This window comes from Triturus cristatus, chromosome 1_2 (genome assembly GCF_964204655.1).
Source record: "Triturus cristatus chromosome 1_2, aTriCri1.1, whole genome shotgun sequence".
NCBI lineage: Eukaryota > Metazoa > Chordata > Amphibia > Caudata > Salamandridae > Triturus > Triturus cristatus.
The window spans coordinates 787,568,729-787,594,508 of record NC_140580.1 but is presented as its reverse complement, the minus strand read 5'-3'; the positions used below and the strand labels follow the sequence as shown (position 1 = coordinate 787,594,508).

The 25,780-nt window shown below is 44.3% G+C and overlaps 1 protein-coding gene across 2 annotated transcripts in view; it reads right to left on the bottom strand.

Annotated features, from left to right (window-relative positions):
• The window catches only part of TP73 (tumor protein p73), a 527,553-nt gene that overhangs the window by 12,723 nt on the left and 489,050 nt on the right, over window positions 1-25,780 (bottom strand). For both annotated transcript variants that reach the window (XM_085608849.1, XM_085608848.1), the window contains 6 exons: window positions 19,638-19,753; window positions 9,941-10,050; window positions 8,541-8,683; window positions 7,066-7,154; window positions 4,798-4,922; window positions 3,377-3,525 (listed from right to left, as the gene is read on the bottom strand). In XM_085608849.1, coding sequence (XP_085464975.1) covers window positions 3,377-3,525; window positions 4,798-4,922; window positions 7,066-7,154; window positions 8,541-8,683; window positions 9,941-10,050; window positions 19,638-19,753 — 732 coding nt within the window. The remainder of the gene's footprint in view (window positions 1-3,376; window positions 3,526-4,797; window positions 4,923-7,065; window positions 7,155-8,540; window positions 8,684-9,940; window positions 10,051-19,637; window positions 19,754-25,780) is intronic.

The following is a 25,780-nucleotide window of genomic DNA, read 5'->3' as shown; positions in this document are numbered from 1 at the left end:
TCAAACTAGTAGGTCGAACCTAGGCAGTGCCTGCTCTTTCCTTCCACCCACACTCTCTTTACTGTTTCTCCTCCCTCTGCCCTCCTGTCCCTGTTTCTTCTCCCACTTGTCTGTTTCTCCCTACCTGCCCCGGTTGCCACTCCCACCCAATCGCCAAAGACAAAAGCTCGCCTATGGGTGAGACCTATTGGCTTTGCCAATGCTTCTTATACATACTCTCAGTCAAGATATAAATGACAAAAGTTGTTAGTGATGTCCCAGTCCAAGATGGCTAACAGCAGCTCATGTTTTTAACCCTTAAAACAAAGCAGAATGCTTCTCTTGGCCAAAGACTGGCACCCCCGCCCTGAGATCACTTAAGCCCCTCCTCCGGGGGGGGGGCGTCCCCCAGTTTGAAGACCTCTGTTCTACGTCCTAGAAAAACTGAAAATGCAATAACCACATTCGCTCCCCCTTTGTTTATGAAGAAAAGTGCCTCAGAGCTGCGGTCCACGGCAAAGGGTCTCCTAAGTGACGTGTTCACCTCTGGGTACCTGGGCCCTCTGCGCTCCTTTATGTCCAGAGTGACTAAAGACTGGTTTATGCTCCAGCATGCAGCAAAGTGGTCCTGGTGTCCTCATTTGTTTATTAAAAATATGTTGAATAGCTGCAACAAGGTCCTATCTCCTGCTGCGTGAGCTGCTCTGAACTTTTTTTGCCTGGAATTTGTTGGCAGAATGTGCACTACTCAAATACGACAGATTCAACATTACAGGAAAGATGGAAAACTGGGGCAGTTCGATAGCAGCTGCAGGTGTAATGGAAGCATGCTTACCCTGTGCATGGGGAATGTGCTCGCCAGTAGAACTAAAATCTGCTGGAGTGGAAGGAGATTGTTTTGTGTTCTGATTAGGGATGCGCATACTTAGCCCCTACTAACTCACCTGACAAACACAGAGGCCAAAAATGCTGAGTGATACGATATTTTATCAACATGGGAGAATAAGCAGGGCCGCCAGAAGTAGGGGGTTGGGGGCGGCCGGGAGCTCCAGGCTCCGCTTTCCAGGTCCCCCTCTCCATCACCAACATGTATTTATAGATTTTTATTACAAGCAAACCTGCATTCTTCTACAGAAATGGGAACCTTCTATGGCTGGTCCACTAGATGAAGACAGATACTATGTTTTCACTTTCCTTGGGCATTTTTTAAATATTTAGAAACCGTGTCACTTACTGGACCTGGCCAAAATGGAAGAAACGTCTAGGGCCCTGCGGTAAGTTTAGGCTCCAGAATTTCCACTAACGTGATTTTTCAAAAATGTGCCCATTATAAAGTACATAGTATTCTTTGTATTCTTTATTTTTTAAAGGCCTGTTTTACCTTTGTGTGGCCCTGCATATAGCTTATAAAATTGTATAAGTACAGTCAATTCAAGGAATATAAAGTTCTAATAAATCTAGTACAGTCTTGCGTCAGCCCTGCTTCTTTGAATTCACTATAAATCGATTAAACAAAGGCTTAAGATGTTCCATCATGCCACATGGCCAATAGATGTCTTATAATGCATTTCCACAGCATGTCAATCTTTATATATAATGGACTTTTTAAAACTGCGACAGATTTTGCAAATGTAATGCTGCGTTTGTCATTGAGAAATGTTACAATTGACAACAACCTTCCATATTGTTTTAGGCTGGTGCGGGAAAGAGGCTCAAAACTGCATTCACATTTTTAGAGCATTCTGTGTAATGGAAACGGTGGCACAATTAGATATAACATCCGGTTTATGTTACTACCTAGTGATAAATTGTTATTAATTAAATCAGTGTATGCCATAGTAGCTTAACAAAATCAGTGTCAGACTAACTAAAAGGAAACATCATTTTTATGGATGGTAGCAACCAGTTGCCGCTACAGAGGTCGCCTCCAACTGTTTATTACATATGCTAGACACAGAAGTGTGCTTTATAGAATAAAAATTGTCATGACTGCTTTTTTGTGATGGAGCTATTTTCTCTTCGAATATGAACTCGAGTCACCTGATCACTGTTTGTGGTTGTCTTGTTAGGTCTGCCTTGACAGTGCAGTTCTATAGTTATCAATTCTTTAAAATATACATAAAGTGGGCTTTGTCTCCGCCCAGAGAAGTGAACCTCTCTCACCTCATACTATTGGCTCTTTGGTGAATCATTCCATCTCCAATGGAGTATTTGCACTTCAGTTCACAAGGGATTATTTTACACCTCAAAAGAACGCGGAAACCTCACCCATCAAATTATTTATCTCATAGATGCACTGTGTTCAGAAAGTGAGTGTTTTATGTTGTTGTTTTTTTTCACTGCAGAAGGTTTTTTTTTAATGTCAAATTGCTCATTGTGCAGGCTACAATTATAGTCTCTGCCAGTTCTTTTTTATTTGATAATTGCTCAGTTATTAAACATTTGTATAGCTTACACTAACAAGGCTAAAGTTCAAACACTGCCATTTTTGCATCACTAAAAACGCAAATGCAGACCTAATCCTACAACGTCCGGTAGTTGAGGAGGAAGTCCAGAAGTGACCATGTGCCCTTATGCCAAACAAGCAGTAAACACAGCAGAAGGGCCAAAAAGGAGCTGAAGATACATTAGGGTCTAATGCGTCAGAACAGGAATGGTCAGCTGGTGATCGTGGTTCTTGTAACCAATACCAGCCTAGGGGCCAGATTTTTTTTAAATACATGCAACACAGCACAGCACCCAAAAAGGCTGTGGTGAGTGGCGTACCGTACCCTTCCTGTACAAAATACCATGCCTAGATACGTTTAAAAGCTTTTCCCAATTTGTATGTGTGCTGCACAGTGCAGCACGCATGCAAAGTCGGAAAAGAAAGGAGAAATAAAAAAAATTCTCCTGTTAGTGCCTCCATTGAAGTGGTGTTAACTTTTGGCACTAAACCCTGTCTACAATAGTTTGTAAATAGGGTTTTGTATCAAAAAGCATGGGTGGTTGCATGGAAACGCCCATATCCACCCATCTAAAGCCCACTTGCCGCTAATTAACGCAAAGCAGTGCTTCGCGCTACTTTTGGGGTACTTTGCTGGAAAGTAAATTCCTCAAAAAACATTCTGCGCTGGTTAGCACCAGTTTTGTGACGCTAACCCAGCCCAAAATTTTTGAAAATCTACCACTAGGTATCTAAACATTTTGCGTGGATGTTGCTTGTAATACTTTGAGTCTGGTGGGAGAATGGTATGTGAGTTGTTTGTCAAGGTACAAAGTCTGTTTGGGGGTGAAGGCCCCAATGGGAACCTCCGGCTTCAATTAAGCTGCCTTTCTCAAGAATGTTTGCTGATGGACTTTGTTTATTCCTCAACTTTCCGTGGGGCTCTTAGCACATACTGCCGACCTGTCTTACCCATTTGGCCCATGTTGTGGCCTGCATTTGAGTTGTGCTGCTGAGGTTGCACCAGTTGGTTGACAGACGGCAGCTTGTTCATCCCTCCGTGTACTTTGTTAATTGGTGAGAGGACTGGGCCATAGGACGAAGAGGACTGCAGATGATTCCTGCACAGAAACAAGAGCAGCACATGTTACAGACTCAGGATAAAGCCAACATCACTTACAACAGACTACCACAAAACAACCAAGAATGCCGAATGATTCACACAAGGGACAATTCAACCCATTTGCCAACGTGGCAACGGGAGTTACGAATCTGGGCTTTGATTTAAAGGCAGATTCTGCAATTCCAAACCATGGTTTCAATGATAGTTTTCTGCAAGGAGTTTTCTGATCGCTAGCTGTAGACAAAGTCCATGGACATCCAGCTCTGAGGGCCGGGCCTGCATTCCTAACGGGATCACATGTGCAGACCATGATGTTGTGTTTAAGGTTGGAGTAGCCGAGTTCTCCAAATGTGAAGACAGTTTGATGACGGTGAAAAAAAGATATGGATGTCCAGTACCATGACCCTTCTTCTGGATTCATACATACTCATATAACAGTTTTTATTGAGAAATAAGCATCCCATTCTGGAAAATATTCAATAGCACTCTACAGCTACAACTATGGAGTAAACTACTCTTCCTGATGTATTTCAGGGATTAGTCAATTTGCTTGGGAATACAATACTTTCACGTGAATAACACACTTGCTCAAGATTGGCCAGCTTGGATTATGTTAGCATTACTGCAACAGGGAATTAGCCTGCCTGCGGACTTATGGTTTGCTGACAAAAAAGCGAATGGCTCGTTGGAGGTGGTGTGACCTGTTCTTATGAAATGCCCAGTGCTGGTTTGTTTGACAGAGAAAGACCCATTTACATACAGAGGAGTGCACATGTTTCATGGCTGCTTGCAGGAGAATGGGTTTTCCGTGCAGTGAGGCTGCTGTTATGCAGGTGATTGGCTTGTATGAAGGAGAGAAGCTCACTCAAGCAGAAGTGTGGCGTGCTTCTCAGAGCTATTCACCTCACATAAATGCCAACGTCCTGTTTGTAGGTGTACAGACAGCCACCATGACATATGGTCTGCAATACAATTGTTTTCACTTACTTTAGCTTTTACAGCTGCATGGCCTGCCCCTAGCACAGTATACTACTTACACACATGGCATGGGTCTTGTTGTAAGAGTAGAGCATACTGCCATGTAGATGACTGGCTGTGGTCTTACAGGTATTCATTTAGCCTTTTTAACCTCTGGTATCAACAGCAGTCCTTTTTCTATCCAATCCATGCCAGTTTCCTTGATATGTTTCTTCATGTTAGTCTTATCCAGCAAGTAGCATGTGCATTCATTATTGACAACTACACGTGTAGCCAGGGCCACGCTACTCACTGCCGATGCAGAAGCTGCTGCTGCTGTTGCCGGTAGGAGTCCACCAGCTGCTGAGGAACCAGCTCCACCAGCTCCAGGCTCTCCTTAATTTTCATCAAGATCTCAAAGTTTTCACGGCCTCGAACCTATGCGAGAAAGAGCACAATCAGAATGAGATACCTGAGTTTGACGCAATGAGTGACAAAGATTTGGAACGGCAGTGGAGACCATCCATTACCTCTCTTGGGTTCCACGCTCTGGAACCCCATGCATTATCAAGCCATCAGTTCTTCTTCACTCCAGGAGAGTGGAAAAAGCTGGGTCTTTGGTCTCTCTGCCTGTGATATGTAGGCTGAATGCCTGCTACAACTTAATGGGCAAAGTTGCAATTGTTCTACCAGAATATTGTGTTTTAAATATCGTCCTACAAAAATTTCGACCACCACAATATCATGTAGGTAAGTATGTATATGGTATGCATATGTAAGTATAAATTTGCTGTACTTAACTCCAAATCTATGTTCCGTGACAATTGTCTAGGCACAGAGATGTGGAATTACAATTATTAAATTTGTATCTGTCTCTATATACTAACCTACAAAATTCTGTGGTAGTCGATATTCTGGCTACAATGTTTTTATAAGACACTGTTATTGTATGCAATAGTCTGACATAAAACCTCTATTCAGTGAAAGCAGTCATTTGATGAGCACTTTTGTTAAGCAAGAAAGTCTACAAGGAGATCTTCTTAAATGAACACTCCAGACTGACCTGTGTTGCAATGATTAAGATGTAAACGTGGTGTAAAAGTATAAAACAATCTTAATCATTTAACATTAATAAGGAAAGTATTTTTCAAATGCTGTGGTACAACTATGTTTGCTACTGTGTTCTGAGTGACAAAAGAGCTTTGGGGCATATTTACGGGAATTGTGGTGCAGGGCAGTGCAGCAAGTTACCTTGCTGCACTGCCCAGCGTCACACGAAAAGGGCAGGAATGTGCTGTAATTATCCAATCCAGCGCATTCCTGTCCTTTCCCCCTGCACTGGTGCCATTTTGGCAGCCTAACGCCAACGCAGACACATTTGCACTACTTTGCAAGGGTGCAAGTGTTAGCCACATAGAAAGCGAAAGAAACTAGCAGAAATAAACATATCTCTCCACGTTACACCTCACCTGGGGAGGCATGTCTTTTTGGTGCATTCCCAGGTTTACTAAATCTGGGAATGCGTCACAAACCATGGGATTTGTGTGGGAACACCCACCGCAATGCTCATGGAATGCCTCTCTTGCGCAGAGTCATGTAACACAGCGATTTGCGCTGCATTGCATTACTCTATATTTTTGAAGCCATTCAAAGCCACAGAGTGGCTTTGAGTAGCTTTATAAATATGACTTAAAGGTTTGCGTTGTGCATGTACCCCGCTGCATGGTGCAAGCATGGCACAAAGCCCTCATAAATATGCCCCTTCGCAGTATTGCCAATGTAAATAAATACATTATAATGGTCAGTCTTTTATTAAGGGTAACTTATTTTATGCAAAGCATACAAGATAAGAGTTGCCATATGTTGTAGAGATGAGGTATACCTCCCAGGCCTTTATCAGGACACACAGTACATTAAAAAATGTAATAGTAGTGTTATAGCATTAACTAAAAATAAATAGTGTATTTCTTTTCTATTGTACTTCAAAACAGAGTTTAATTTCACCCAGTGTGTTCTAATGAGCAAGACACCCCTGCTGTGAGTGTAGCCAAACAAATGCAACACATTACCGCTTGAGCAGAATGAAAATTCAGGTGCATCGAGTAGAACATTGTTATCTACCTTAATGGAGTGGTTTCAGAAGAATTAGGTGACAGCATGTTAGTAGTTGGCACAACTATCAGGCTTCTCTTGTATAGGTTGTTTTGATGCCGCAAGTTGTATGTTCTTTATAGCACATCCCATTCATCTTGAAAAAGCAAGTTTGCTGCCCCTGGCTTGCATGCCACCTTTCTTGTCCCACGAAAGGGCCATTTTGGATCCCCAAAAATCCCACTGTAAAGTGGTGGGCTATTACGTGGGCTTTTGGCAGCACACACAACCCTATTCTACCTGTGTCGCAGATCCTACCTATTGCTACCAAGTTGTAAAAGAGTAGACCCTTCCACTGGCTTTGTGCAGTGCCTAATACTAGTGATTTCCTCTTTCTTAGACAGGAGAGGGGAATAAAGGGATTAGAATGTGTTTTCTTCCAGTTAGATCAACACACTTCCTCACTTTAGAGTATGTGCAAATGACTTACGGGTAAATAATAAATCTCCTCTTCGCCATGCCGCCTTTTCTTTATGTTGGCACCAAGAGGGGGCATCGCTGGTGGGCTCTGCTTGAATGCTGAATTGGAAGAAATTAAACATTTCAATGTCACTTCTGTGTATAGGTAGGCAAGAGTACATACAAACCTGCTAGACGTGTCAACCAGTGCCTACATTAATAATATTAATTTCTAAAATTTGATGCAAAATGTTCTCATGTACAGATCTTTCCCTGTAGGCATCAGTCTACTTCACAACTAGAAAAACAGCAACATTGATTTCCTCCATGAAGCAAATGGAATAGAAGGTGAAAAGATTCCTGTATTGTACTGTGCAGTGTAAGTGAATACAAGGTAAATAAAATTACAATTTTGAGTTCACAGTTCTGTAAAAAAAAGTTAATTTTCACAGTGGGAGATGCTCAACAATTAGCCACATCCCAAGATTCTACCCGGAAAGGATCGATTTGTTGCAAAAGTCTGAGTCAAATTTGAAATGAAAGGTAGTTAAACTTAAGCAGGTGTTAATTTAAAGTGTATACAAATACAGGCCTACAAGCATGATTATGAAGAAACGTTCCTCGATGAATGTGTTATGGTACTAGAAAGGGAATTCAACAAGACCTGATCGGACCCAGTGAATAAACAAAGATACGCTTTAGAAGAAAGCAGAATACAGGTAGGCAGGGGTAGGGACAGACTTGATGGGCCTACTGTTAATTTGTACGTCTTATACACAGTAATGGACAGGAGCTGAAATTAAGTGATGCTTTTTGAACATACCTTTGCCATACCTGCAAACTTGAAGAACAATCTCACTGTGTGAGGAGGGGGCGTGGCCTTGAAGAGGGCAGGACCTCGTGCCAGAACTATCTAAGAGGCACTTTTGAACCCCACCCCCAAGTCCCCTTCGCCCAAAAAACAAAGCTCATTGAGGCTGATGTCGATGTCCTGGGGTGTTTTCACACCCTTTAATGGACGTCCGCAGTTCAAAGCCTCGGAAATCAAGCTGGAAAACCACTATTTACAGTGGTTTCTTTTCAGTTTGTTTTCACTGCCACTGTGTGATATCGGCTCCCCACCAGGATACCGTGTGATGAGAGCTGAAATCGTGTGTCACACAGTGGCACCGTGTGAGTTAGCAGGTATGCTTTGCTGTGCTTACAAGTAAAATCAAGAATTAAGTCTGATCCATACACAACGGTGCCTGAGTACACAGTGTCATTTCCAGACACCACAGCAAGGCCTTGAATCTGTTTCTCGTGACAACCTGGGCAGATAGGACAAACCACACAATGTCTATAGCAGAGCAACCATGCTAATCTTGCTTCACTAACTCTGTGTGGAACAAACACATATGCCCAGATAGAGATCTGCTGTTGAAATGACGAGCCCGCTCCATATAAGCACCCTGTGGACAGCTTCCTGCAGCCTCTGTGCATGTGAAGCTGAGAACTGTCACTTACTGCGCTTGTTGGCATTTCCGTTCTTTGCTGCGCTCTCGTTTAAGGCCTGCTGCTCCCGGAAGTGGTCCTCATCTGCCTTCCTGTCTCTGCCAGGGCATGCGCATATCCTCCCTTCAAACGACCTCCGACCCAGGACTTGGCCACTGAAAGGTAAACAAAAGAAAAGCAACATGTGTTTTTTAGGCGAGTGTGGTGAGCGAGAGTCAGCATAAAGTTATGCACGAAACTCAATGTGCAAACATTATTCAACCAGATATTGTGCAAGCGGGAGCAGTCACTGGTCGCATTTGAATATTTACGTAGTAAGGGGTTTGCGTTGCGCTTGCACTATGCAACGTGGTGCAAGCACGACGCAAACCTAAAATGCAACTTATGAAGCCACGCAAGGCCACCTTGCATGGCCCTAAGTGTCTTCATGAATCTGAAGTAATGCAATACAGTCAAATCGCTGCGTTGCATTACTCTGCCCTGCAGTACACCTAGAAAGAGGAATATGCCTCTCAGGATTGTTGTTGGGCAGGAAGGTACCCCTTCCTGCCCAAAAATAATCCTGCATACAACACAGGCACCCTTGCACAATGATGTATCAATGCTTTGCACCCATAATTTCTGGTTGCAAATAATTGAAAAGTTACTGACCCTAATGGGTGACAACTCATTCGCAAAAGGGTCCCCTTTCGACCCCTTCCCCTCTGTAAATTGTGGAAAGCTTTTCTTGGAAAGTAGACAGGGGTCGTGGAGACCATTGCCAAATCTAGAAACTTTAAAAAAATGAAAACTCTTTTTAAAGAAGCCCTGTTTCCTTTAAGGAAATCAAGCTGCTTCCATAAAACTATTTTATTTAAATTCAATCACAGTCATGATGGTCTACTGTCCCTTGCAGATCACCATCGCTGTGATTGTATGCAAGTGAAGTGAGCCACAATTTGCGACCTACCTTATGAAAAATTAATTAACTAACTAGGTAAGAATGCGTTCCACTCCGATTCATAATTTTGCAAACTAATCTAATAGTGCCGAAGAGGGTTTGCATAATTCCATGCTGTTGAAGACATTCTGGTCCCATATTGCGACCAGTATAAAGATTCATCTGGCCCCCAATGAGGACCTGTTGATAATGCACAGCTCTGCTGCCAGGCTCAGAAGCCTGAGGTTTACGAGATCACTCCTTTTCATCCAGGACACCATTTATTTTACAACCTAAAGGATTCTGTGAGTTGTTATTTTTCTTCACTTTAATTGAAACAATTACAATAAAATATCAATGTCTAATGGTCCATCAAAGAAAATCCTGATTCTGTAGAAATGTTTTTCAAAGACATGGATTGTTGTGCTAAACCTTTACAAGTCGCACCCTTCTTCCCCCACTGGATATGAGTCGGTTCCAAGACAGCACTCACTCTCGCGTCTCCAGCGTGATGATGATGAGGATGGGCCGTCTATTCATCCCTCCAACGCAGCTGCTGTTGCACATAAAGTTGTAGAGGATGGTGGTAAACTCGGTTCCGACCTGGGTGCAGTCAAAAGGAGACGATGTTACAAGTTCAAAAGCGGATGTAAAATGGACATATTCCATGGTCAACTGGATCCAAGTCATAAGGGTGTATTCAGCCATCTCTGTTTCTTTTGTCAAAAAAACTAAACATGCTTTGACTTCTAGATACAGGAGAAATGATTTTTTTCTTCTTTTAGAGAGAGAGAACTCTGTTTATTTAGACCATAGTCTTTAAACACAAAGAAGATCTCATAAACAATAAAACCATACACAAAAAGATCACATGAACAGATAAAACCATCTGATTCCTTACAACTAATTTAGCTTAATACTTTGTTAAAAGGGGATCGGTAACCACCTTCTTCCCTGGTAGCATCAACATTTTCAATATTAAATACACAGTTAAATAATTAAAATAGCATTAAAAATTATTAGTCGGCGGTGTCGTTGATACTCTCATTAAAAGGGGATTCATTATCCCCATCCTTCCTCATTAGCAGCAGTTGATTAAAACCGTTGGATCTATAACTGTTCTTTAAGCTTTGTTGCTTATTTACTCAAAATAAGGGATATTAAGAATAGATAAAATTTCTACCCTTGCTTAAGTTTTTCCCATACAAAACGATGTATGCCTTTCATGTAGCTTCCTAGTGCAATAGCAATGTCAAGACTTATCATTTCTGTCAGTAACACAATGGCTCGGGCTCGTGACCTTATTCCATATTTTAAAATTAATGGGCGTAAAAACAATTTTCTCAATTCTAAAACTGCAAGGCAATCTAGCAATATATGCTGGATTTCAGATTTGGTCCCAAGGCCACATTTGCATGTTCCATCTGGGTGTAACATTTCTGACTTTATTTTTCCCTCCATTAACCATGGGTTAATGCCAATTCATATCCTTAGGATTTCGCACCTAAGCCCATAGTTTGGCAGAGTTTCTAGGTATGGATACCATGCAGCATTTACCCAGGAGTTTATTGTACATTGGACCGATTTTTTCTTCCTCAAGTCTCTAAGTCATTATTCCTTGACTGCTCCATGCCTTGGAACCTGAGAGACGTCTTTGTAAACTCTACATCCAGGGGTTGCTGTATTGAGCTCACATTTAAACTCCCTGTTATTACCTGGATTTTCCTTCTCGCTTCCTTTGCCCATTTTAAGCTACTGTGCCGGATCTCCTCGCTACACCAGTGTGAGATTTTCTGCACTCCCCCTGGGTTCTAGAATTTCCAGAATCTTACCAAAGACATTTGGACCTGGCTGTTCCATGCTATTGTTCCTAACTCCATCCTAATTGCCTGGATCAATGCAGAGCTTGGTAGGAACAATAGCATTTTTAGGGCCTTACCCTCCTCCCGATCCCACCCTCCTTTACCACTTAGAAGGAGGACTTCTGCCCCATACAGAATTTGGGGTGAGATCATACCTTCATAAGCTTTTAACATAGGTTTGTTTGTGTGACATATCCCCATAGTCCTTATTACATTTTTTCAGCCCGCAGATGGATGAAAAAGCTTTTGTTTTTTGGGCTTCTAGGTGAGTACACCATTTTAGGGAGCTGTCGAACCAAAGTACACCATTTTAGGGAGCTGTCGAACCAAAGAAATTATATACATTGGCCTGGGAGGCAGTCTTGAGAACCTCGTCCAAAAAAATGGGGAGGTGGGCTCAGAAATTTACCTTCCCTAGACTGCCACAATACCCTGCAGATGACCCTGTGGGACAGTGCAGCCACACCTCACTTAATTGTATTTAAATTGAAGCCAACATGCCATTATTTGAAATATAAGTAGGGCAAGTAACTCTGACCCGACAGCAGCGCAGGTGAATGAAGCTGCCTTCAAGTGCTGCAGATGCGCTGCTACAGGAGCCCCATTCTATAAACTTTGCAGTGCCCACAGGCCGGAATCACCCATCATGAATAAACATACACTCATTGGGTGATTAAGGTGATTGAGATATAGAACAGGCTCTTTAAGAAACTGCCTTCCCGTGGCACAGGCTCTGCATGTCACTCTTGTGGCTGAGAGGACTGATGTATTCACTTCTGAGACTTATGCTTATTTGTGCTGTCACAGGTGTGATTCCAAGCAGGTCCAATCAAGTTGGGAACGAAGAACATGATAGCCTTTTATTACATCATTCAGAGTAGATCCGGAGCGCCACTCCGCACACTGGTAACTTTATTACTGTCCCCACGGATGGAATCCACCAGGTCAAGATTTTGAAGTACCCAACCTGCTTTGTACATTCACACATTATCCATGGTGCACCAAAGCAGGCATGATATATAATAGGAACCACCCATGGCATATAAGAGCAGCCCTGGCATATCTGAAAATCATCAATCGTACATAAAGAATGCCATTACATATACAAGCACCCCAAAACCCTCCCACCCCACACCCCAGCACATGAGTTTGGCTCTGCCACGCATGAGCACTATGACTGAGCCAACACTCACATATATTAAAGGCTAGGTGAGATTATTTGAGCAACATGCCGCTGTCACATAAGGTCGGCTATGGCAACCTTTAATAGTACAACATGGTACACAAGTGCAGCATTGATTACTTGGACATCGCCACTTCTGTCCCATTGCAGGTCTGGCCTGGCTGAGCATCATTGGTAGTGGCCCATAAAAGTAGCCTTGGAATGCTTATGCACTGCTATTGCTGGCACAGAACAACAGCCCTGCATACTTGAGAAGATCTGCCATCCATGTCACTTAAGAGCAGCTTTGCAGACTTCAGCAACACAATCTGTGGTACTTAGCAGCAGCTGACATCAACTGTAGTACTCAAAAATAACCCTGCAATGTTGTGCCCCACCATCTAGCAATGGCATATTGTAGCAGCTGCCCTGGCACAGAGCAGTTCGAGTTATTTGGCTTACCTTCCCTCTCGGCCCACTGAGCAGCGGAAGTGTGCAGGAGCAGTCTTAGCCGCTGAACAGGTCTAACATATTTGTGCACCACCATAACATGTGCACTCAGCAGCCATGCTTGACCCCCATCACCCCTGGCACACAGAGCAGTGCTGATATGTACTAAATATCTGTGACACTGAGCAGCACCGGCATAGCCAAGCACCAGAAGGCCAGGGGAGAGGGGGTGCGCGTAATGCACATTGTGTCGTTGCCATTAGGGGATTCATCTTCGTTTCTGCAGACCAAGGCCAGCCCTAAATCGGAAAGACCAGGACAGCACCCTGGGCGGAAAGCAAATTTGGTGTTTGTTGTGGGGGCGGTGGGTCCTTGCGGTGTGCCAACAGGAGGTGTGAGGAAGAAGGGAGGAGAGCAGGGGATTGATGGGGTGCTAACAATTTTGCTGAGGTACATTAAGGGCTGATTACAAAGTCCTTAACGGGACCCGATTGAGACCAAGTGGAATGGATGAGCTGCTGTGTGCATAACATTAAGTCAGGCAGTTCTCTGCCGCGCCTCTTAGAATAATTGGCCCAGCTCACGCATGGCCAATGCCGGCACTGCTGCACACTGCAGTGAAAGTGTTTCAATTTTTGTGCACACCATAATATTGAGGTTGTTTAATATAAGCCACCTTTTGAAGTTCACTAGTTTCAAAGCCCTTCAGCTGCACCACACTGACAATCCCCCAAATAATATATTTTGGGCCTCATTATGATTCAGCCATCGGGATTATGATGTCAGTTTCCGACAGCCATTCGAAAAGGCTATCGGAAAGCGACATTGGGGGCCCCTAGCAGGGCCCCCATCCCTCCGCGGCCTTTGCATTTGGGGGAGGGCACCAATGGGGCCCCCTTCAATATCCCTGCACCGTGTGGCAGGCAACGTGAGGTGCCTGCCACACGGTGCAGTGATGTTTACAAAAGTCTATTTTTCAATGGAAGCTTGTACTGCGGGCGGTTTCCGCCCACCACACAAACGCCCATTGAAAAATGGAAGTTTGTGACTGCACCATGTGCGGTTGCTTCCAAATGGGGCAGTCGGAACTACCAACCTGAGGTCAGTCGGTTCCTAAACCGCAACAGTGTCATCATAATGAGGCCCTGTATGTCTTGAAGATGCCTGCAAAGAAAAGAGCAAAGAAGCGATAAACCCTGAGTAAGTGCACATGAAGAGGTCCGTATGTCTTTGAAATCTGATGCAATGCACTGCCTCTGCCTTGTACATTCAGCTAGTTCAATAAAATGCATCAAAATTTCGAGTGTCTGCGTCACAATGTCATGGTGAAAGTGGAGGTGTTCTTATTTTATGAAATCATCCTGAACTTTTGTTTTGATCACTTGAAACTAAAAACTGGTTGTTCATTTGAAAATGTGTAAACTTTTTACCTGGACGCTTATTCTGAGTTGAATTACCTTTGAAAGGACTGTAATGTGTGGCATGCTGTAATTTCATAGTGTAAGAGATCACGTTTTTTTTTTTTTTAAATCTGGGAAAATTACACAAATTACTTTTAAATATTTTAGAGCATCTCGACTGAAAATTAACTGCGAGGGTAGACCTTTCTTTCAAAAGTCACTCGTGATAAGGGAAAGATGTCTGGTTAGAGGAAAACATATCTCTCTCAACACATTTTCTGTGCAAACCAGTCTTTTACATTGCATTTTCTGCTTTAACGTTTCTCTAGAGCAAAAAAAGTAGTAAGAAATTACACGCTTTGCATAATTTTCTTGATTTTGCTAAATTTGTGTGATGCAAAATTGTGTGAATTAATCATATGACGCTAGCGTAATGAAAAATGTGCATTGACCTAGCCTGTATCAGTTGTATGGGGTGCCGCTTAAAGACCTGCAAGTCAGGGGCACACTTAAATTTGGAATTTCATCAGTTGTTTGAGGCAGCACAAATAAAGACTTCATTGTACCTGTTCCTTCCAAAGGTGAATGACGCACTTGAAAGACTATATCCTATCTAATATTTATTGATATTTGCCTCCCCTTAGAGGCCAATGATGTGTATTGCAGCAATTACAATGAAATTACATTTGACGCAGTATAGCAAATAAAGAGGAAGATTATTCATCATTTGAAGCACTGCAACGCAGCAAGACAACTTGTTGCTCTGCACTGTGTCGCAAAAAATGGAGATGGCAGGCATGTATCATATCTATCAGGATATGGGGCATTCCTGCTCTCTCACTGCGATGGTGCACTGAGTACTGCCTAGCGCCAATGCAACACCTTCCTGCACAAAAACAATTCTTGCAGGCATTTTCTTCTTTAGAAGTGTGCTGCAGAATCTATCAGGAAGGCGTTCAATTTTAGGCATTCCCAGGTTTACCAGATTTGCCAATACTGGTAAACCTGGGAATGCGCCAAAAGACATGGGAACACCCACGCTTCACCCATGTAAAGTCTTCCCGGTGCAGTGTAACACAAGGCAGCGACTTGCGCTGCCTTCCCTTACTCTGGATTTACTAAGACACGCAGTGCCAAGCAAAGTGGAATTGCGTAGCTTGGTAAATCTGATTTAAGGACTGCGTTGCCCTTGCGTCACCTTGCATGACAATGTAATTCTATGATAAATCTGGCCCAAAGTTGCTGTGCTGTGATGCATCAAAGGGAGAGCAGAACATCGCCATATTAACTTAGATATTGCGATGTGTCTGTCTCACTCTGAACTGGAGTACTTTTGGCAGCATTGTGCCACGCACACACCGTGTTGTGTTTGGGTGGTGTCTAGAACAGATTTGGTATTGGAAGGTGTTGGTCCTGAATATCAAGTAAGAAATGTAATTATACTTTAATATCATAGCCGAAATAGCGAGGAAAAAATATAGAGTTGTGTGAGTTTCCTTTGAGTTTTACTTTTATGTGTGTTGCAAATAGCTTGTTGAATGCCTCCCGTGTTGCCCCTCTCATTGTAAATCTAACTGCAAGTCTTCTTAAAGGGCACTCCTTAAAAAATTCCCATTCCCATATATCTGTGGTTAAAAATATTTTCTTTTCTTTATCGATTTACTCTCTAAATTGTTTTCATACTGTAATTTTGATTCTCATTTTATTGCTCTTTATGCAAATATGTAATTAATTTGTTCCACAAAGTCTTTTAGGTACTCTAACAAGCACTTACAGTAAAAGCCAATGCATTTCGAGCCATAAGGGCTCTTCCTCAATTAAAAAATGTTTCATTGCACAGAAACATGAATGGAAATGGTTAAGAATTGTTTGGAGTACAACTTGCCGGTAGCAACTTGCATTTTTTTAAAATAAATTTCGCCTGTCATAAGGCTTAGTTTGGGCCACTGGACTTATGTGATTGTGCAGCTGATGCGATTTTCACATATTATAGAGTTACCAAATTTGCCACATTATCCATCATCTGCTGCATAATCTGCAGGTTCTTAGAAAACATATTTTATTTCTACCCCAAACAGATCAAAAGTTACTAAAAATGCAGTGACAGGTTGCAGCTCAGTGGAAGGCCCTTTGCAAAGCTGGACTGATCACTTTTCTGTTACTTATTGCTATATTTGGGTGCTAACCTGGTACTAATGAGGTGCATCCAATGTCCATACAGTGTTACCAAGTTTAAAAATGACATAATAACGAATAAATACAATTACAAAATGTTCTGCATTATGCTGCATAATCTGGCTTTTCTTGCTGCATAATTTATTCAACCCAGCGGCATAATTTGACCCTCTCCAGCCGCATAATTCCAGTGGCCCCGGGCACAGTCCTAGACAATTTAAGAGAAGACAAGCTGTCACGTTCATAGAGCAGGCGTAGTGTTTTTCATCTCCTTGCTGCAGAGTGCCATGAGCTAGCATAAGGTCAGATGTAAGTCAGAGCTGTGGCGGTGTTTCGTCCTGGGGGTAAGAGGGGTAGTGGCAGGATATCAGGAGTCCAGAGGAGTTTGTGAAGGAATGTCAGGTGAGTAGTAATCATAGAGCCTGGAATTGAGTCTGGATGTTGGTTTGGGGAAGAGTGCAAAAAGGAGAAAAAAGAAGAATGTCAGGGGAAGATAATATGCCCTTGAAAAGGGACAAGATGAAGTAAGGGATGCAGTGCAGAAGACTGAGGGATGCTCAAGAGCGGTCCTCTCCTGATCCTTACCGCATGGTGGGCAAATTCGTTGTTATTGTTAAGGCTATTCCCATTGCACACTGTTATGACTGTTACATCGTATCAGCTGCCAACTACAATATGTCCTACACAGTTTACCGTGAGCTGAGGGGAGTCCTCTGCTTTTGTTGACAAGGTGGTGAGGCAGCACGTGTGTGTTTGAAATATTTAAACACTTGAAGGCATGACTAATAAAGTACCTTTTTTCTTTGCCCTTGCCCCAGCCCCCTAAGGTTTTCAATTGAGATTTAAAAAACTTGGCATCAGAGGATGTAGCACGACCATGTTAAGTGTGAGGGTCATTTCCTGGTGGGCCTGGAAGCGCCCTGCTTTGAGCACTACTATCTGGCAGCTCAACTTCAATGGATCGCCAGATGGATGGCAGACCGTCAGCGTGACGACACAGCGACCACACGCCCATCGTACACGTTCTCTCAGCTTCTTGCGCTATTTCACCCCAGCACGTGGGTGCGGCCCACTGAACCCTATTTTCTGAAAGTAGCGTACAGATGTTACCGCAGAAGCATCTACTTAACCCATGGTACAACGCCTGATGCTCCTGCGCTTCCTCTGGAGGGTGCCCCTGTAGGCCGAATGACACTTACGACTGCTACTCTGCATCACTGGCACGACACAGGTGTACAAATGTTAGGGGATCTCTATCGAGAAGGCTCACTTATTCCCTACACCACATTAATGTCTGACGAGGGGCTCCCGTCAGGGCAATTCCTCCTTCACCGGTCATTGATAACTACACTCTCAATGAAATGGGGAGGCCTTGCAGTAGAACCACAATCACATCTCATGGTGCAATATTTGCACATCAAGGGACGGGGTCAACACCTGACGCGGTAGTTCGCGGCCTCGTTGCGGCAGCATGCAGTGGTAAATCTAGCCCCTCTCCGTCACAAATGGGAGCACGACCTGAGTCGACAACTCACAGATAAAGACTGGGAGTGGGCGCTGGCTAGCCCAGTACAAATCCCTAGAAATGTCAGATTTAGACAAATCCAATATTATATTATGCAAAGAGCGTATCTTACACCAGCCAACATCAACAGATACTTTTGCAGCACCAACTCAGCCTGCCCCAGATGCGCTACTGTGGATACACATGCTCTGGGGCTGCACCAGACTGTTGGCGTACCTGGAAGGGGGTGGCGAGTACGCTACGTGCCTGTACCAAAAGAGAAATACCTTTCAACTGGCCAACCTATTTACTACATAAATTCAGTAGAAGGCGCAGCACCAAAGTCACCTCCAGATTTCCAGATTCCTGGACCTGGGCATGCTAACGGCGAAGAGATTAATCACCAAACGTTGTAAAGCACCTGACCCCCCGCACACACAGGCATGGAGGCGCTCCATTCTTGCATGGGCTAGGGCTGAAGGTATAGCGATTCGGCGTGAGGAAATCATGGGCCTCAGGAAAATACCTATCCCCACCAGTTGGGAAGCGATTCTGGTGGCACTGCAACAAGAAACGGATCCGCCAGACCAGACCATGCATAGTCCCGCCCTGGTGGAGTAACTCCGCACACACGTCCAACACCCTCACAACCAATCATAGACATTAGACTCGTTGACTTCCTACTGTGACTGGCCGCCCCGGGCGCACACGCTCCGGTCACCAACCACTACGGCAATAAATGGGGGCACAATAAATGACATGCACACGCACAGACATGGGCAATTGCAGGACGCTACTCCAGCTCTTTCTCCAAGTTCTGTAACCCGCTTCCCCATGTGTTATTACAGCCCTTCCTTTATTGAATGTACAAAATGTCAGATGTACCTAAGCTAAGCAGGAATTGACTTAATGCTCCCTATGTAACACATATGTACAGTGAATCTTGTAAGATGATATATGTGATGTTGCCAGACAACTGGGACATGTACGAACTGACACGTCATCCTATCCACCATGGTAACATATGTGTGGTACAACATATATGTAAGAAACGACAAAATAGAAACAAAGACTGTTGCTACGTGTTGTAGCAGTATGTTTTAATTGCAGAACATCCAATTGTAAAACCTGCAACTCAATAAAGATATATAAAAGAAAATGAGGGTCGTTTTCTGGCTGTCCAAAAGGCCTGCCTAATGTGCTACTGGCTTATGAGAGAATTGGGGAAGCCAGTATATGGCCTAACAACCTGTCAGAGGCAGCAGCAGCATATCAGGAAATATCACTCCTCTGAAACTTTGGCCTGGCTCATCTCCACACAAGGAACGGCTCAGGGCAGTGCTTGAAATGGAAATATAGTCATGCAGGTACTCACCATAGCAAAGCATCTTCCTGTTTGCCACTGAAAGGTGTAGCTATGCTCCCTTCAGAAGTATTGCACCCCTAATGAGAAGTGCTGACACTCGCTCTTTCGGATTAAAGAAGTGCAGGTTCTCAGTCACAGACAGGATCTGCTCATCAAAAGCACTGTCAGAGGCCAATCCATGTAAAATGTCCACAGGCAGAATGCCCTTCACATATTAGGTAATTTCATCTACTTTCCCCATAGTCCATTTATAACAAAAAGGCGACTTTACCTGCGGAGGCTCATAGGGCACCATGACACTCTGCCTGCCAGTCACCGGGTCATCCACATACTGCGACAGGTTGTTTCCCTCCACACGGATCAGGTGACTTGCTGGTGCAGACTGACCTGCAAGGACAAAATTCAAGCTATTTGTGGCCACACACTGAAATAAAATGTACTCAATGCCGCCAATCTATGGAATCTTCTACCTCTTGGTATCCGTCTCGAGCCTAACTACCTGTCCTTTTGAAAGCAGCTAAAAACTTACCTGTTCCCCTAACTCTGCCCGTGGTTGAAGTTGCACCGCTACTAGCGCTGGGATGCCCCTGGGTAGCTATGTGCTCTAGAAATGCCTCTTCATTCATTCATAAAAGTGGCGCAATCCATAGCGTATGCTAATGATTTTTTAGATTGTGTGAGCGGGTGATTTCAAAAGTCACTGTCACTGAGCCCTTCACCAACCACGTGCACAGCACTCTACAGGGTCATGGTTGCCAATATCAGGCCACGTGATCCACTGCGCTCACCCCCAGTGGTTAATGAAAAATGTAAACAGCCCCCACACAGGTGTAGGCTCAGTATGAAAGTCTGAGTTCCGCAAATCACTTGTGTCATATGAACTCCGTGGGCTGTTGCAGACCTTGTTTTCTTACTGCTTGCAATTATCTTCACTGAATGTTTTGAGCTTCTTGTGAACTCTTCTGAAATTGGTCTCTTTTTTAAGCCAGGGTAAGCAGTTGATATCAACAATAAAATAGAATATCTTACGTTCCCATCATTTTGTATTTTCTTTCTAGAAAGACTTTTTGTTTTACCTTGATTTTCCATATAATAATGTGTTTTATTTAACATGGTGTACTGACGAAGCTCCTCGAAGAATGAAACACAAAGCATTAACATTAATGTAAGACATTACATAGGAAGAGACATCCAGCTAGAGGATAAACTGCACAGTGTGTACCCAAAAAACCTGTGATCAATCCCAGCTTTCCCACTTGACCAAGAAACCTGGGATCAATCCAGGCTTCCACACTTGACCAAATTGAGTGATCATAGGCAGATAGTTTTCCTTCATTGTCATATTTGAAAGCACCTTGAAATGAATAGGACACGTTACAACGCAAACATTTACAATGCATGCCTTTACAACACGTTTTTTACATCGCAACATCCATTACAATGCATGATTTTACAACGCATGCCATTACAACGCATTTTTTGAAACTACATTTACAACGCATTCCATTACAACGCATACCATTACAACGCATAATACTTTTATTGCGACAGTGGGGTAAGTGTTGGATAGTGTAGGGGTAAAAATTACTATTCCCACTCCAGTGAGTGCAACAGTAGGGTAAGTGTTGGATAGTGAAGGTGAGGACGGTGCACCAGAAACGAAGTCAAAGGAAAGCCTTAAGTTTATCCAAAATGTCCTTTATTCTATATGTAAATTATTTTTTAAATTCAACCACAGCCAAGGCGTTTCGTTCCATTGGAATTTCGTCAGGGCTCAGAAAAGTCTCACGAGGGCTCAAAACAGTCCTATGCCCATAGAGACAAGATCATAAAACACCTCTATAACGGCAAAAAGTGGAATCATGCAGCAAATCCCCGCATAAATGTAAAATATCAAATGGCGTACAATATCGGCTCACATTCCTCCATCCAATACTGGAGGTTTATTCAGATCACTCCAACCTATATTCGTGAGTGACTAGGCCAATATTGCAACCTCATATCCTCCATAAATATCCAGAGGTTTAATCCTAAGGAAAGTAGTCACCCCAAGTAAATGTTTGGAAAAGAGTGGGTCAATTTGATGGCCTACCGTCCGGGTTTGGATACTGATGCAGTGACTCTTAGAGCTAAGTCAGACCCTTAGCACAGCTGTGGCTCGGCTCTACCTACTCATTTGAAGGCTTGGCTATCATTATTATTTCCAACTTCTTCCCTGGTGTGAAACACATTATATCTCAGAAAAGTGCCTGATTTTAAGCGTTTTCACTGAGCGTAGTGGCTCTTAACCGCAAGCCAGAATTACCATATCAGTGTTTAATTTATTTATAAATATATAGGTGCAGGTTTCTAAGGACTACTGTACCCCTCTTTCCTATACCATGTTACACCTCTTGTCTCTTTATCTCATTCTTGCAGACTCTTTTTCACTGCTGCTTTCTCTTCTCTTCACTGTTTTCCTGTATTTCTCTCATTCTTCCTTCTCCCCTTTCTGCCTTTCTCCCGCTTGCTCTGGGTCTAAGTCTGATGATGAAAAAAGTCCCCGTGCTAAAAAATAAGTGCAGATTCCCACTATCTACAACCTCTAGCACATACTAAGCACTGTCTCAGATGCAAGGGCATGGAAAGGTCAGTTTGTACATCACAAAAACGACCCGCCTAGAATCAAGCACATCTCCCACACTATCCGTCTCCTGAACTGCTCAGTTTTAAGCCATGAATGGAGCTTGCCATGAAAGCGTCACGGTTTTGCCACTCAAAGTCAATGCCTATTTTCGACATTACTATTGTGCTGAAGAATGTTCCTGTGTAAACAGCCATTGGTGAAGTCCCTGCTCTGCATCCGAAGGCTTAACACTTGGCGCAGAGTGGCTCAGGCGGTGCCATGCAGCAGGCCTCAACTTGACCTTGGGGCTGAATTCCTGGAGAGGAAAGAGGTCACATCCGCTGCTTGGTGATCACCTACTCATTCCTTTCACACCTGCTTATTCTGAGCTGTCTTCAGAGAACAGTCATTAAAGTGGCGGCTTCTTTGTAAGACTGACTCCAGGTAGCCCCTGCAAGATGCCTGCAACTTCAACGGGGCCCCTCTACCCAGCCGATTTTGGTCCAGAGGACCCCATTCCCCAGGGCCCAACATCATTTTTAAGGGGGAGGGAGCATGCAGCCCCCCTCCCCGGTCCGATTTCGACCCAGGGGATCCCATTCCACAAACCCACGTGCAATTTTTATGGGAAGAGTGGTACACGGCCACCCTCCTCAAATTCAACCCCCACCCCTTCCGGGACAGATGTGATTAACATTGGGAAGGGTCACACGGCCCCCCTCCCCGGACCGCTTTTGGCCCGAGGACCCCATCCTCCAGTGCCTCGCATTATTATCAGGGGAGTGAGGCACACAGACTCCCTCCCGGGCCAATTTTGGCACCCGGGGACCTCATCCCCCAGAGCACGGCATCATTTTTGGGGGGATGGAGGGGTGGGCGCATGCGGCCCCCCTCCCTGGGCAGATTTGGGCCCCAGGGACCTCATTCCCTGGGGCCCAACATCATATTTAGTGGGAGGGGGCGCACAGCCCCGCAGATTTCGGCCCAAGGGACCTCATCCTTCGAGCCCCAGTGCAATTTTCATTGGGGGGGGGGGGGGGGTACACAGCCCTCTTCCCCAGACTGACCCAATGTGATTTAGGCCCTGGAGACCCCATCCTTCGGGGCCTGGCATTATCAGGGGGGGAGGGGCATGCGGCCCCCTCCCCAAGCCATTTATGGACCTAGGGACCGCATCACTTTCTTTTAGGAGGAAGCAGGGTGCACACGGCCTCCCTCGCCAGACCGATTGTATTGCCGGGGACCCCATCTACAAAGGCCTGACATCATTTTATGGGGAGGGGGCACGCAATCCCTCCCCTGACCAAGTTTAGCCCTGGGGACCCCATCCCTGCACAAAACAAGTTGGGGGTCCTGGTGCCAAACCACAGCACCCATCATACTCTCCGTGCAGGAGCCCCAAGGCCCTTACGGACCCAGCCTTCTCCCCGCATACAGTGGTAGCCGACATTGCTCCCACCCACATTGAGCAGCTACTAATGCTTCTCCCTGAGGGCGGGAGCAATATTTTGATCTATTTCCCTACCCGCATCACTGCGGGCAGTGAAACAGATCAAATGTCCGCTCCCTGCAGGCAGGAGCATTTTTTAAGCTCCCATCCACGGGAGCAGATTTGGTGTTTGCTGGAGTTTTGAAACTGATCCAGTGAGGCGAGGGCAAACACAGGTTTCCCTGCCTGCGCCGCTGATGGCAGGAAAACCGCTATGTCCCGGGGTGGGCTCCTCGGGACATAGCATCTGAGGTGGCCCCATGAAATGGGGTCCCCGGGGCCATTATTGGCTCAGGGAGGGGGGCCTCAGGGCCCCCTCCCCATACATCATATGCTCGGCACTGGGTGTGGGTCCCCCGGGGCACTGCTCACTCTGGGAGGGGTACTCCACGTCCCCCCACCCCACAAACATTGTTTTCAGCCCTGGACGTGGGCTCCCGTTGCCCTCTGAAGGCTCGGAGATAGCAGCCAAGCAGCGACACTCCCCCTTATGAATGCAACCAGGTCGCCATTTTTTTCTTCTAAACCCTGCAAGTCTCTTTGCATTTTTTGCAGTTTTTTTTCTTATTTGGTCTCTCAAGACTCTCACGGACCCAACTGCCTAAATATACAATTATTTTTTACCCTAAATTTCTCAAACACTACAGAATGGATTTACAGTAGATCACAAAAAGCGCAATCTGTGGACCGACCTCTAGCTTCATGCTGAATTTGGTGTAATTCTGTTCAGCGGTTTTTTCTGTAGGCCATATTAATGAAGTCTATAGAAAATGCATGGTGATTTTGCTTTTTGGGACCCCCCTTTTTTCTCGGCCCTCACTTGATGGATCACCCAGAAACTTCCCAGGAAAGAGCTGAGGTGGAGCAAATTTTTTTAACGGAAAGTTTTGTGAAGATTTGTCAAACAGGGCCAAAGTTATTAGCAAACCAAAAAGAATGTCTTTCTATGGACAAGCAGACCTAACTGTAACTACCTAGTTGTGACTGTCACTAGGTAATATATCATATATAGGTATGTAATTTAAACTTTTTAAGCAGACTGCGAATTAAATAATAATATGGTCTATGGAAGTTGCAAGGACTTCAGCGCATGTCCGTCACTCCTGTTCTCCTCCAAAACAGTCTCTTCTTCAGTCTCTTTGTTAAACAATTGCACTCTTCTTCACCTCATATCTTTCTGAAAACCTCAATCTGCATATCTCACTCCTCATCTCCTTTCTCTACAGCATCCTCTTTTCACTTTCTCTTGCACTTACTTCCTTGCATCTTATTCACTTTACCAATTCCCCCCACCGCCCAACACACTCACTCACCTGTAAACACTGTATTTCACACTAATATTTTGACAGCGGTGTACCTCCTTTACATACTTTCACATATAATTATAATTACAATTGGCACACCTGCCCATTGCTTTGTGTGCTTTGCAGACTCCAAGGATAGGATGAACATGTATTCCAACCCCCTTTATGACCTATTGGCATGCACTGTGAGAAATGTGCACGGTGTTTGGCCAGAACTCCACAGCTCTCAGTCGTGGCCCACTCACAACCTGATCTCACAAGAGTGAATAGAATGTGAAATGGAAATAATTGGATGTTGGCGAGCCAATGAAAGCTTGAGCCAGGCTCGAGCAAGATGCCAATCTCTGGATCTGCTTGAGGTCCTCCTGGACCCTCGAGCACAAAATGAGCCGAGCTTTAATGTGGCTTCTGCTTGCCACCCATGCTCTAATGCAATTAGACAAGAATCAAAGAAAGAAGTTCTATCATATTTTTATATAATTTTTGTTCCAGTTTGCATGCCAAACATTTTCAGGGCTCAGCTCGTGCATGGGTCTTAGAGCCCAACCAGACCATTGGTTCGGCACTGGCTTGGCTCTCCCTGTTAATTTGTTGTCTCGCCCACCTCTAGGAATAATATCGGTCTTCCCAGGCTGAGAGGGCAGTGTCTGTTTTTGCTGGTTGAGGCTGTTGCTACTGATGGGGCAGAAAAGGGGCATTTCAGCAACCCCACTGTTTGAGGTTAGTGGGTTAAAGCGTCTGACGCTGTAAGTCTCTAGATTACTGATTGTTTGAGAATATAAGCATCCCAATGGCAGTATCATCGAGATTTACAATTATTTAGCACAGAGTAAATGTCAGTGCCAATCAAATGTATAGAGCAAAATATATTATGCACTGAAAAGTAGAAATGATTGCATTGTTAAGTGCCAACCTGCTTCTTTATCTATGCAAGGGAGGTGTAAGAGGATGGGTACATTCAAGAAAGAAATACTTCTAGGGGGAAGGCTGGAGGTATTCCACCTATTGTTGATAAA